Source organism: Saccopteryx bilineata, chromosome 9, assembly GCF_036850765.1.
Source record: "Saccopteryx bilineata isolate mSacBil1 chromosome 9, mSacBil1_pri_phased_curated, whole genome shotgun sequence".
NCBI classification, from domain to species: Eukaryota; Metazoa; Chordata; class Mammalia; order Chiroptera; family Emballonuridae; genus Saccopteryx; species Saccopteryx bilineata.
In genome coordinates this window covers 73,130,721-73,145,187 of record NC_089498.1, presented here as the reverse complement: position 1 = coordinate 73,145,187, position 14,467 = coordinate 73,130,721, and the positions used below count along the sequence as shown (strand labels likewise).

General features: G+C 40.0%; 1 protein-coding gene across 6 annotated transcripts in view; it reads right to left on the bottom strand.

Annotated features, from left to right (window-relative positions):
- SGPL1 (sphingosine-1-phosphate lyase 1) overlaps nucleotides 1–14,467 on the bottom strand; it is a 72,000-nt gene that overhangs the window by 34,476 nt on the left and 23,057 nt on the right. For all 6 annotated transcript variants that reach the window (XM_066243296.1, XM_066243298.1, XM_066243299.1 and 3 more), the window contains one exon: nucleotides 1,038–1,203. In XM_066243296.1, the coding sequence (XP_066099393.1) occupies nucleotides 1,038–1,203 (166 nt within the window). The remainder of the gene's footprint in view (nucleotides 1–1,037; nucleotides 1,204–14,467) is intronic.

Genomic DNA, 14,467 nt, shown 5'->3' with positions numbered 1-14,467 from the left:
CTCATTCATGCCTTGACTGGGGAGCTCCAGCAGAGCCAGTAACCCCCTGCCCAAGCCAGCGACCTTAGAGCTCAAGCCAGTGACTTTGGGGCTTGTAGGGCCAGTAGCTGTGGCCACCATCACAGCTGCCTGGCCCGTGTAGGTTCGCATTTGATTCGGACAGATCGTAAAGAAACAATCAAGCCAAGAACTGGTGAGCCATTTTCCTTTATTCCTGCTTGCAACCTATAGGTGAGAAAATACACACAGCAGGAAAAATTTCCCTTTCCATTCAGGGCTCTCAAAGCCACTGACTTTCTCCGGTTTTTGCTAGAATCAAAGGCCCACACGAGTCTTATTCACCTCTGTTCCCCATCTCCTTCTCCTGCACAAACTGGCTTCTCCTTCAGCATTCCGCCATTTTGGCTGCTCCTCTCCTCCACGTGGCCTCCCTGCCCTGCTGCAACATGGGCTCCTCCTCTCTCTAGAAGAACGTGGTCTCTCTCTCCCAAAATGACCTCCTAGGTCCTCCTTTTAAAACTTTTTGGTGCGAAAGTCCCTCCTCCAGCACACATTAGTATAACAAAGCCCCTTCCCAAGCATGAAAGGCAATTAGCTGTATCATGTGAGAGCATCATCATGTGAGTAGTGGCCATCTTTAACAGAGTGAGCATAAAATTTACAGTTTACAAACTTATTTGACCAACAGGGCTCAAGCCAGCAACCATGAGGTCATGTCTATGACTCCATGCTCAAGCAAGCAACCCTGCACTCAGGCTGGCAACCTCAGGGTTGTGAACCTGGGTTCTCAGCATCCCAGATCGACACTCTATCCATGCCCCACCACCTGGTCAGGCACAATGACTAATTTCTTAGGAGTTTTTATGTAAACTGCAAATCCAGAAAAATCCACATAAGCAGTAATATTTACACAAGAGTCCTATTTTAACTTTACCAGTCAGAAGGCAATGTCCCATTCCCACTTAAACAAAATTTTAAATGAGTTCCAAAGCTAGTGAAGTTCCATCATACCTTTATGGAGAGGACAGTATACTTACTCTCTGGCTGGAAGACAAACTTGTATACCCAGACTATCAGCAGGGTCCCCATGACACTCCATGCAATTAGCTGCCAGGGTTCATATTTGGTGCAATGCCCATTTACATAATTCTTGGCCTTTGTGGAATATGCTTCCAAAATCTCGAAGTAGGGCTCAAAGGCCTTCTAGAAATATCAGAGAAAAAAAAATATTACATTCAGAGAGTGAAAGGAAGTCTGTTCTTTGTTCTTCAACTCTCATTTATCAAGGGCAAGGCCATTCGTGATCTGGCCCTACCCTGACAATAATCTTATCACCTCTAAGATCCTCAAAGCTTCTGCTCCACTCACTCGTGTACACTGCCCCTTACAAATCATGTGGACTTTGACAAGATTTCTGACCTTCTGACTATTCTATAAATTCAGTGTTTCCCAACCTTTTTTGTGCCATGCCCCACCTTAACCTTTCTAAAATTTTTATGTCCCCCCCATGTAACATACATAATTTTTAACATTAAAAAATTGATTTGTTCACTTAATAAACATAAATGATAGGTTCTAGGAAGAAATCACTATGAAATTGTTAACAAAACACAGTAAGTAAAATTTCAAAACATATAATGAAAAACAGAAATTTAAATTCCAAATAATTTTAATACAGATTTTTCTATATTAATTTATTATTTTAATTTAGTGTGACCTTTGCGCTTGATGCTTGCTGCACAGAGATTTTATATTAGGTTCCAATTTGGTTAGCTTTAGTCTCAAGTCTCCACGTTGTATTATATCCAGCCGATTTCTTTTTTTTACCAGTAAATCATTTACAGCACTAAATCCACATTCAGCTAAAAATGAAGATGGAAACGGTAGCAATAGTTTTCTTGCACATTTGGTTGAATTTGGGTATTTGATTTCTGTTTCCTCACAAAACCATGCCATCGCTCCTTTGATATTAAATAAAGCTTTAACTGACTCATCATTTTGCAATTCTGCGAGTTCTTCTTGATACTGCATATTTGATATATCAGGCAAATCCACTAACATTGGCTGCATCATCCATGTTGGGAAATCAATTTGTTTTAAATCAGAAAATCTTTCTTTTAAATCAGCCGATATTCAAATGATTGACAATAACAAGTAAAGCGGTATCAGTTACTTCACATTTTTGGAGCCAATGAAACTGTTTAAAGTTTTTGTTGTTAATATGTTTCTGACATAACTCAATATTGGTAATGAAACCAAATATCTTTGCTTTTGCATCGACAAGAGTTTTATTTGTTCCTTGAAGTTGCTTATTTAATATATTTAGTTTTTCAAAGATATCGGCTAAATAACTCACAAATGCTTTATCATCTATTGTTAACAGATACTTCATTTCAGGTTTGTCGCTTAAAAAATCACTAAGAGTATCAAACAGTTCCATAAATCTTTTCAAACAGTTTCCTTTAGATAGCCATCTTACTTCAGTATGAAGTAAAAGTCTCACATGGTCTTCATTTTGCTCTTCACAAAATAGCTTGAAAAGACGCTCACATTTGGCACTAGCTTTAAAAGCATTAACACACTTTATTACTGTATGTAATACTTCATTCAGAACAGGCGAGATGTTTTTAGCTACCAAGTTTTCCCTATGAATAACACAATGCACAAGAATCATTTCTGGATTTGCATCTTTCATCAATTTTAAGCAGCCATTTTTCTTGCCCATCATATTGGGAGCACCATCTGCAGCACAAGATGTTATATTTTTCATTGGTATATATTATTGACATCTAAGTAGTTTTTTAGCTTATTATATATATCTTTGGAGGTAGTGGTGCTTTCTAATCTTTTACAGAACATTTCTTCAGCAAAATGTCCTTTATCAATATATCTTACATAAGTTATCAATACTGCCTCACTGTCTCTCAAAGTTGATTCATCCATTTGCAAGGAGAATTTTCTTGTTTTCAGCTTTTCAATAAGTTGTTTTTCAATATCCTCACTCATTTCATCTATTCTTCTGCTAACAGAATTGTTACTGAGTGGCATAGCTTTTACATCTTTGTCATCTTTTTCAAGAACCGTTTTAAGAAATGCTGATATTGACGGTTTTATTAAATTCTCTCCTGTAGTGTGATTTTCTCCAGTTTTAGCGATGAATAAAGAAATTTGATAACTAGCCTCAAGAACACTATTAGTTGAAGTAAGAGCAGTAAATAGAGACTTTAATGTTGTTCTTTTTTCAAAATTTTTCTTTAAAGTTTTAAAATAACTCAAATCTGAATTAATATGAGCACTATGTTTCGCCTTCAAATGCGCCTCAAGACGACCTCGTTTCATTGATTCGTTGGTCAAGCATTGCTGGCATAAAAGACAAAAAGGAATCCGCTCATCGTGAACAGCGGGTATGAACCCAAATTTTAAATATTCCTCCGAATATTGACGAGTTTTTTTCTTGCTTGCACCACTCATTTTACTACGGGCTATAATAAAAATAAGATCAATTAAAAACTAATATTAAAATATGTGTTAAAATATATTCAATGTGACATAAAGTAAACGTATACTAAAAATTCATATTTATTTAAGTGTATATAATACATTTACTACACTACCCCGCAAATCAAAAGGTATCTATATTTTTTCCACTTGACAAAATTTTCTGGAAAGTTATGCTTCTAAAATTAAAATTGTCGTGCATGCACTATTATAGCCCCAATAATATTTATAAAATATTATTACTTTCTAGCCCCGATGCAAGAAGTACTTAATAAAGAGTTTAATATTGATAAAAATCAAATACTTACCAATTATATCTATGCAATATATATATATATATTTATTAAATCAACGAGCTTTTACAACAGTTTTGACTGACACTTATTTCAAATTAACACCAACTGAATGATGTGAAACACTAGAGAAGTTGCGACGGGCCAATTAGGTGAGAATAACTGCGTTGTTTAGCGAGTTTTTAAAACGTCCAGGGTTCCCCACGGCAGACGGCACGCTCCGCGGTGAACCCAGGACGAAGTTTACTTGACGACGCCAATCACCCAGTTGATATTTTGGTCTCGTCAAACGAAATTATACTTAATAATTATTAACCACAATTATTTAAGAATTGCATTTTTTGTTAAATTTGGCACTGATATCTAGCATTGCATTTAAATGGCCCGGGGCGAAAGAGTTAAAGTCTTGTGGAGTCCATTTTCAAATTGTCCCCCTTAACTATCGAATTGCCCCCCTGTGGGGCGTGGGCCCCACGTTGGGAAACACTGATAGATCATCATTTCGGCTCTAAAGCTTCTTTCTGTATGACTCGATTATGCACCGTCCCACTCTCTTAACTCAAATTAATCCTCTCAATACAAACGTTTCTCTTCTTCTCAACTGTACTTGAACATCCCCCACCCTCTACTCTAGGGGTCCGCAGACTGTTTCTGTAAAAGGCCAGAGTAAATCGTCAGACACCGCAGGCCAGCAGTGTCTGTTACAGCCCGTCAGCTCTGCTGCTGCCTCACAAAGTAATCACAGACGGTGGGTAAGCAAGAGGACGTGGCTATGTTCTAACAAAATTTCATTTTAGACGCTAAAATTTGAACTTCACAGTATTTCACGTATCACCAAATCTCTTTTTATAAAAACAGTTTTAGAATATAAACTACCATTCTTAGCTCAAGGGCTGTACAAAATGGGCGCAGGTCTGATTTGGCCCCTAGGCCACAGACTTGTCAACTTCTGCTCTAAGGCCTACTGGACTAAGACACTTGGAAGCTGGAGACATACCTATCACTACGCGTACCCCTCAAATACCTGGTACAACAAGAGAAGAGTCCTTCATCTGAAATGCACCAGAATCTCCCATTAGGTATCTCCCTTTAAATTCTCAAGTACTCATTGGTTCCACTGCACAGAGCTTATCACAAATCACCATGGAGTCTGTTCATCTGTTGCTTATCTCCCTGACTACATGGTTCATCCCTGAAGACAGATCTCAGTCATATTTACAAGCCCCTGTAGTGCACTATTCAAAATAAGTTCATTTGATTGCTTGTTATCACTTACACAACATCTATTATGCACATCCAGGGTTTAAGGCATCAGGCTGGGGAAACATTAAGGTAAATATCATTAAGTGTTTGCCCCTAATGGAGGTCTACGAGGGTAGGTGCATATGCGCACGCGTTTGTGCATGCACAAGGACACACATATATAAACAAATAATTAAACTCTTCAGCATAAATACTATAAAAATAATTTAAGTGAGGTGCTAAGAGAGATCACTGAGGAAGGCCTAATTAACTCTATCTAAGAGATAAAGTTGATAAATCAGGACAACATCTAAACTGGTTAAAAAGGTAAAAGAAGGATCAAAGAAAAATCTCTAGGCAGAAAAGCTAAAGGAAAAAAGCCATACCAGGAAGAGAGAGAAGTAGCTGCAAATGCATGAAAAGAGTCTGGGAATGGCAGAACGCTGCAGAAGGAAGGTAAGCTAGATGAGGGCAGGCCCCTCCCACCTGTCTTGGCAAGTCCCCGACACACAGGAGAGTGCCTGGCACACACTGTGAACTAAGTACTAGGACAGTGACTGACAGTAAGCGAGGAAGTATGCCAATCAGAGCGGTGAGGCCGGGAGGAGTATGCTAAGTCCCGATTACAAATGGTTCTGGAAAAAGAAGCACGGGAAGTAGCAGTATAAACCAATAGGCCCATTTTGTAAAGTGATCTGTCGGTGTCTGATATCATTTTAAATGCATGTTCATTTTGACCCAGAAATTCCACTTTCTGGCATCTTGCATGTGTGCATGGACACTCACTTCAGTATTCTCTGTAACAAAAGAAAAAATATATATATAATAAACATGTCCATTCAATGAAGAATGGTTCAACTATAATACACACATTGTAATACAGCAATAAAAAGTAGACCTGAACTACATGCAAAAATTTCCAGAATATAATGTTGAATTTTAAAAAAAGCAAATTGTAAAACAACACAAAACAAAGGGCATGGGTTGTTAATCAGGAGAGTAATTTTTTTTTAAGAAAAAGGAAACGTGATGTGAGATACATAGAAGGACAGAAATTAAAAACAAAAGTTTTAGTTAAGAGGATTATTCAAACAGTCCACAGGAAAAATCAACTGAGTGTTTGACCTTAGGCAGTACAACATTAGGGACAAAAAGCAGTATGGATTTAAAAAAACATTTTTGGCAATGGAACAAAACAGGGTTTGATAACTTATTAGATAAAGTGTGGAGTGGGAAGAGTATAGCTAATTCCAAATTTTCAAGTTCAAGTTTGAGAGACTGAGTAAGTGATGACACAATTAACCATGGTAGACTAGAACAGGAAGGAAAACAGAAGGTAGAGATTTTGAGAAAAGGATAATGATAATTATCTTCTGAGTTATGTTCTTGTTGGACATCTACACACAATGTTCTAATAGGTGCATGAAAGCTTTGAAGAAGGAAAGATATATTCAACAAATGTCTGTTGCAAACATCTACATTTTTAGCAAATAGGCTGCATAAGGCAAATAACATTAGGCAAGCACGGGGTTCCCTAGAGGGATATCTGTGGAACACAGATTATCTACACTGTCATCCTGGATATGCGTGACCACTCCCCAGAGCCCACCGTTGTTAACAACCACCTCAATCCTACACACCAGTGGCAGTGGCAATGAAGACCTGAGGAAAGACCAGAGTCTACCATTATTAATCATATATCATGATTTCCATCTTTATAAAGAATCTTGTAGTGTTAAAGCTGTGATCAAACCAAATGGTTAAATAGTGTGTATGGATGCAATGAAGGAATAACAATCATTCAGATCAGTTTTTCCTCTGATGATACAGTTCCTTAATTTACCCAGAAAAGAGGTTATTACCAATGTCAATAGATGACTGTAGATATTATCAACTCTTTACAGCACTGAATGATAAAGCAATATAACTAGCATTAGGGAGAAGGCAAAGAATCAGCAACTGCAAACTAATTTAATTCTTTTAAAGTTTATTATAATATGAAGGCATTTCTGCCTGACCAGGTGGTGGCGCAGTGGATAGAGCGTCAGACTGGGATGCGGAGGACCCAGGTTTGAAACCCTGACGTCACTGACTTGAGAGTGGGCTCATCCAGCTTGAGCACGGTCTCACTAACTTGAGCGTTGGATCATAGACATGACCTATGACCCCATGGTCGCTGGCTTGAGTCCAAAGGTTGCTGGCTTGAAGCCCAAGGTCGCTGGCTTAAGCCCAAGGTTGCTGGCTTGAGCAAGGGGTCACTCACTCTGCTGCAGCCACACACCCCCATCAAGGCACATATGAGAGAGCAATCAATGAACAACTAAGGAGACTAAGGAGCCGCAACAAAGAATTGATGCTTTTCATCTCTCTCCTTCCTGTCTATCTGTCCCTCTCTCTGTCTCTGTCACCAAAAAAAATTTTTTTAAAGATATGAAGGCATTTCTTGCTAACATCTATAAAATTATATTTGGCAAGAATATATTTTCTTGGTAATTGCTATAAAAAGATATTGGGAGTCTTTGAATCCAAAATCCTTAACAGGAGATGTAGTTCTACATTCTTTTACTCCAAAGACAGAATGATATTGAATTTAGATGGAAGCTTGCAAGATCTTTGAGTAGGCAACTAGTTGGTCACAGAAATTACATCTCCTGACCTCATTCCAAGACCCTTCTTGGTTACTACAAACAACCTAGGCTCAGTCCCCAAAGAAGCACCTCACAACACTGACAGGATGTGCAGTCTAGGGCTCTACGGGGTAATGGATGCTATCTCCTTGGAAAAAAAAGAATGAGGCCGTTCCTTGGGGCCTTGCAAACAGCACAAATCCCAGGGTGGGTCCTGATGCAATTCCAGTCCTCTGGGAAGCAACAATCTAAATGCTGAAGGGACTTTCAGAAATCAAGCCCACATTTTCACTTTACAAACAGAGGCCCCAACGTGAAATGGCACCCTGAGCTTCTCAGACACAGCCTTGTGTCAAAGTGGAGACAGGAACCCAAGCCTCCTAACTCAGCACTCAGGACTATTCCAATTCTTGACTGTCAGTGTCCACAGGTGGAGGAGCGCTAGCACATTATGATGCAGCGCCATCCCAAGAGATTTCTTTTCACAGTTTATGTTCTTCTGTAACTTCTGGCAAATTATTTCACCAATGTGTGCCTCCAATTCTTTATCTAGGAGAGACACAAATACTCATCACAAAATAAATAAATTGTATCTGTATATATGTGTCTGTGAGTGTGTGGGGGCATTATCTCCAGCCCCTGTTTAACAGATCAGTAATTTTGGTAACATTTCCCCAAATAAAACATTCCTTCCTTCACACTTTATTATAAAATTGGAAATTTAGTTCTCTAGGGAAAAAAAATACTTTGCCCAATGAATGTATATAAAATGACAGTAAAGAATACCATAAATCTTTTGAAAATATATTATTAAAGGAAAAATAAAACAAGATAAACCCTAGGAGTACCAAGATTCAAAATATTAACTACTTTAAGAAGCTTATTCTAGTGATTTAGTTATCTGATCCCTAAAAAAAAAAAAAATCAAAACAGTACTCAATGACCCTAATTCTTACTGGACAGCTGCTACAATTTATGAGAGTTTAGCACCTACAATTCCCAAACATAATGAACTCTTTCAGCACCCAAATCACTTCAAGGGAGCAAGACACTTTCATGACTGTAACACAATAATGCAAGTCTACAAGTTCTGCAAATTTGGGGCATGTTACTTTTTAGACCACTGAGTTTCAAACTTTTCCAATGCCATCTCACAGAAACATATTTTACAACACAATCTAGTACGCATAGTAACAAAAAGATATAAAACCAAAACAACAGTTTCCAAAATAAAACCTAAGACCTTATTTCTTGCGAGGCACTCATCTTTCTATTTCTCCCTTCTTTTCCAAATGTTTGACCCCACTCAACTGATTCTACATTCCTCTAAGTGGATCATGACCTTCAGGTTTGAAACCAGTGCCCTAGAGTGATTTTACTCCTGGCTTCCTTATTTAGAGTGTGGCTGTATAATGCAGTGAAGGGAGTTAACACTAAGATTACTTTCCACTCTACACAGTCTTTTTTGTTTGTTTGTTTTCTTTTGGGGGTGGGAACAGAGAGAGAGAGACAGAGATAGGGACAGATAGGGACAGACAGGGAGGGAGAGAAATGAGAAGCATCAATTCTTCATTGCAGCACCTTAGTAGTTCACTGATTGCTTTCTCATATGTGCCTTGACCAGGGGGCTACAGCAGACGGAGTGACCCCTTGCTCAAGCCAGCGACCTTGGGCTCAAGCTGGTGAGCTTTGTTCAACCCAAATGAGCCCGTGCTCAAGCTGGTAACCTTGGAGTTTTGAACCTGGGTCCTCTGCGTCCCAGGCCAATGTTCTATCCACTGCGCCACCACCTGGTCACCACTCTACACAGTCTTAGTGCTTTTTATACTTATGATTTATTCTCTTAACATTTCTGTGAGGCCAGGATTATGATGTGATGAAATATCTAAGTAAATGGAGGTTCAGAATTCTTCAGCCACAAGTTACTTTCCTATCGGTACTAGCCCACAGCTGCACTCGATAATGTTAATTAATCTCTTTCAGTCCCTAAATCAAGAGAACAAGATTTTATAAGCAAACTTCCCATACTAGCACAACCTGCACTGCCCCCCAAGAAAAACTTCTTTACTGTGCTTGACCAACTGCCAATTGGGCAGTAATATTTCCCTATTAAATTTCTTAATTACCAATTCATACCAAAAGAAACATTCTAAAAATGAGTATCACTAAAAGATAAAGTCACCTGGCAGCATTTCCAGACCCACTGCTTCTTCCCTTGGAGCTAATACAAATCACAACAATCCTTATTTAGCATGGGCTAACCATCTGAACTTGTCTCATTCAAGAGCAAAAGCATCTCCAGTCACAACACAGGAACCAGTAAGACATTCCAATGAACTATCTCCTTGTTCCTCTCACATAAAAAAATGACTGACTGGTGATGGTGCAGTGTTGATCCTGGACACTGAGGTATCAGGTTCGAAACCCAATGTCACCAGCACACCATCCTAAGAAGAGATCTGCCCTGCAATGCCGCTCCACTCCAGACATACCCACTGCCGTTAAGGGTTTCCATCCTTCGACAACCATTTCCTGAGTGCCCACCATGTACACAGCACTATTGTACAGGGGGAAGAGTTTGCCAGTTTGGTTTACTTGAAACTTTCTCTTCCCTTTAAAATGCAAAGATTAGGTGACCAACTGATTACAGAGGAAAGAGAACTAATTAAGAAGAAGAAGACTAAAGGGGCCATAACAAACATGCACAGGAAAAGGTGAGACACTTAAAAGCATGATTTATTTGTAAAGGATACATGGTAGTATTTATATCATACAACTGAAAAATTCTAGGCATCTTTCATATCTTTTTTTTTTCTTGTACTTGGTAACCTCATGAGGTTCTTACATCAAGAATGAAGAGTTTCATTTTATGGGTGGGGTAAACAAGTCAAGAAAGGTGAAGTGACTTACTCTGTGGCAAACTAAGTAGTAAATGGCAGCATTAGGACTAAAACCCAGCCCTTCACTCTCCGAACTGAATCCGAGACTTCTGGAACCATCGTTCAGGACTTTAAAACATTATAAACATCTACATCTAACTGGAGGAATATGACCTAAAAGAAGAGTACCAAAGAGCTGGAAAGCCAAGCACAGGAACCAGCAAGACATTCCAATGAACAATCTCCTTGTTCCTCTCACATAAAAAAATAAAAGCTAGCCCTGGCCGGTTGGCTCAGCGGTAGAGCGTCGGCCTGGCGTGCGGGGGACCTGGGTTCGATTCCCGGCCAGGGCACATAGGAGAAGCGCCCATTTGCTTCTCCACCCCCACCCCCTCCTTCCTCTCTGTCTCTCTCTTCCCCTCCCCGCAGCCAAGGCTCCACTGGAGCAAAGATGGCCCGGGCGCTGGGGATGGCTCCTTGGCCTCTGCCCCAGGTGCTAGAGTGGCTCTGGTCACTGCAGAGTGACACCCCGGAGGGGTAGAGCATCGCCCCCTGGTGGGCAGAGCGTGGCCCCTGGTGGGTGTGCCGGGTGGATCCTGGTCGGGCGCATGCGGGAGTCTGTCTGACTGTCTCTCCCCGTTTCCAGCTTCAGGAAAAAATAAAATTCAATAAATAAATAAATAAAAGCTAAACATCAAAGGAAAACATTTCCACTGTCACTAATCCACTATAACAATATTTCTGAACTGCCACAGAGACAGATTCCCTGCCAAAGAAAAGGTAGTCATTGTGCTCAGCTGAGTAATACACAAAACAGTCTTTTACAGATGTATAGTTAAAACTAAAGTGCACACAAACTCATTTCCTTTGGCTCCAGTAACAACTTGTCAGTCTTTTACAGATGTATAGTTAAAACTAAAGTGCACACAAACTCATTTCCTTTGGCTCCAGTAACAACTTGTCAGTCTTTTACAGATGTATAGTTAAAACTAAAGTGCACACAAACTCATTTCCTTTGGCTCCAGTAACAACTTGTAACTCTCAAACTTCTTGCTTTGTCCAAATGAGGACTGCTGGCCACAACACAGACCTGGGTTCCAAGTTAAGTCTGTCACTCCCGAGAGGAAAATTTCAAAACAGTTACGCCTAAAAATACCACTGTAGAGTCATCGCAAAATCAGGATTCTGGGAAAGCTACTTCCTTCCGAAAGGTTCATCTTCTTTTCACAACACAATGTCTTCTCTGCATCTCTAGCATGCCAAATATCCATGTGCCACAATTCAGGTTATTTCTCAAGAGTCAACTGGGCCAAATTGCATTAGCCAACTGCATTGAGTTTATCTGTCCTAGAGGGAAAGCACTTTACATTGGTATGGAAGAATAACCAAATGACTGTTTTAATATCTTAACTCTCTCATGGCACCAGGTGCTGATAAGAATGAAAACAAGAGCCTGACTGGTGATGGTGCAGTGTTGATCCTAGACACTGAGGTACCAAGTTCGAAACCCAATGTCGCCAGCTTGAGCGTAGGCTCATCCAGCTTAAGTGCAGGCTCATCAGCTTGAGTGCAGAGTTGCCGGCCTGAGCATGAGATCATAGGCATAATCCAATGGTCGCTGGCTTGAAGCCCAAGGTTGCTGGCTTCAGCCCAAGGTCGCTGGCTTGAGCAAAGGGTCACTCTGCTCTGCTGTAGTCCCTGGTCAAGGCACATAAGAGAAAGCTGTCAATGAACATCGAAGAAGCCACAAGGAAGAATTTATGCTTCTCATCTCCCTCCCTTCCTGCCTGTCTGTCCCTATCTGTCCCTCTGTCTGTCTCTCTGTCTCTGTCTCTATCAAAAAAAAGAAAAAAGAAAAAAAGAGGGAAGACATAATTTTTATATCTCCTGTACCACTTAGAATAGCATCTTCCACATGGTAGGAACTCAACATTTATGCAACTAAAGTAAAATATGAATATACTTATGAGTTTGTTTCATAAGATTCTAGGAAGGTTCTGCCTCCCCACTCCTACATCTCTCCCAGTGACAGCGGCTTGAACCTGCAGAGGAGAATGGCTAGTTGTTTGTAACCAGATTCTGCACAGACCAGCACCTTTCTGATGAGCACATAAGATTATGCCATAGGCCATCAGAGTTGAAAGGGAGGTTCAAGATCAGTTCAGAACCACTCTCTATCCTTCACAGATGAAGACATTGAGCCCCAAAAGTCACAGAGTTCAAAAATGGCAGAACCAGGACTCAAACCTTATGGCTCAAAATGAAATTTTTTATTATATTTTCCATAGCCCAGGTTTCCAGAGCCAAACTATCAGTGGCACAAACTATCAGAAGACCAACAGGTTCAAAACAGACAGTTCTCATAATCGTGTCATCCAGTTTACTCCAGAAGCCAAATTAGGAGCCACGGCATCACTACTTTCCCAGCTGAGAAAGGCAACATTGCCAAATGACCTGAACTCTGTCCTGGAAATGCCAAGGGCTTTCGGAGTGTGAGCAGCTAGCTATTCAATAGCTTTCTAAGACTGCAAACCTCGTTCTTCTCTCAACTAGACTTACACTATTGCCTGCTTCCAAAAGAAAAACTGAAAGGAATTAGCTTGAAAAGTACTTTAGGAGAGTTGTCTTCAAAATCATTAATGTTACTTTTCGAAGGAACCTTAGAGACCACCTAATCCAATTCTTTCCAGCGATGAAGAAACTGAGGCTCAAAGACTAATACTAAAATGTACCTTCCCAAAGATTTTATTTATTGATTTTAGAGAAAAGAGAGAGAGAGAAAGAGGGAAAAACGGGGGTGGGGGGAGAGGGGAGGAGTGGGAAGCATCAACTTATAGTAGTTGCTTCTTCCCAAAGATTTTACTTATTGATTTTAGAGGAGAGAGAGGGAGAGAGAGAGAGAAAGAGAGAGAGAGAGAGAGAGAGAGAAAACCGGGGGTGGGGGGGAGAGGGGAGGAATGGGAAGGATCAACTTGTAGTAGTTGCTTCTCGTATGTGCCTTGACCAGGCAAGCCCTGGTTTTCAAAGCGGCAATCTCAATATTCCAGGTCAACACTCTACACAGGTAGGCAGAATCTAATTTCTTGTTCAATATTCTTCCCACTAAACTAGTGCAGTGCATCAAAATCACCCAACGAGCTCTTCTGAGAATGCCCACCCAATAGTTAAGTTAGTACAGAGTGGAGCCCAGAAAACTTTATTTTGGAAAACCTCCCCAGGTGATTCTGATAGACACTCTTGGTTAAAAACAGTTTCTCTATACTATAAAGTACCCCCTTCTCTCATCATCCCCTTCTTTTATAAAGTAATTACCCAGTAGTTGATGTAAGATATTACTGAGCCCCAATCATCACACTTATGGCCCCCCATCTCTTTGACAGGAATAAAAAGACATCACCAAGGTTTCTCTGAAGTGTTTAGTGTGGGCCCAGCCACATGAATCAACAAGATTGACTCACTGCTCCTGACTAATACTTATTTTGGCCAGATACTAACGAAAATCAAAATCTTCCACCCTTCAAGGCTGCAGAGAATAAAGGATTTGTTTTCCTCCTCCCTCTACTTTTTTCACCTCTAACACAACTGCACAATTCAACCCTCAATAACTTTTCCAGAAGAGCCAGAAATCTGAGCTTTAAAGCAGGAATAGGCTGTTGAGGGGGGAAAAAAACCTGTTTTACCCAGTTCACCCACTACCTTAATGTCTCAAAATCGTGATTATCTAAAGACTGAGACTCAGGTCAGGGAGTGAAGTTAAAATACCTGGCTTCCAAAGAAGCTATCTAAAGAGTTAATTATTTATTCTTTACTTCTGCCCTAAAAACACAGAAAACAATGCTAATGGAATCTGAGTCTCTTTCATATTACATTTTTCAGAACTTCAAAGTACAAAGTAAACAGGTAAGAAAACACTATTGTCTTTAAAGCC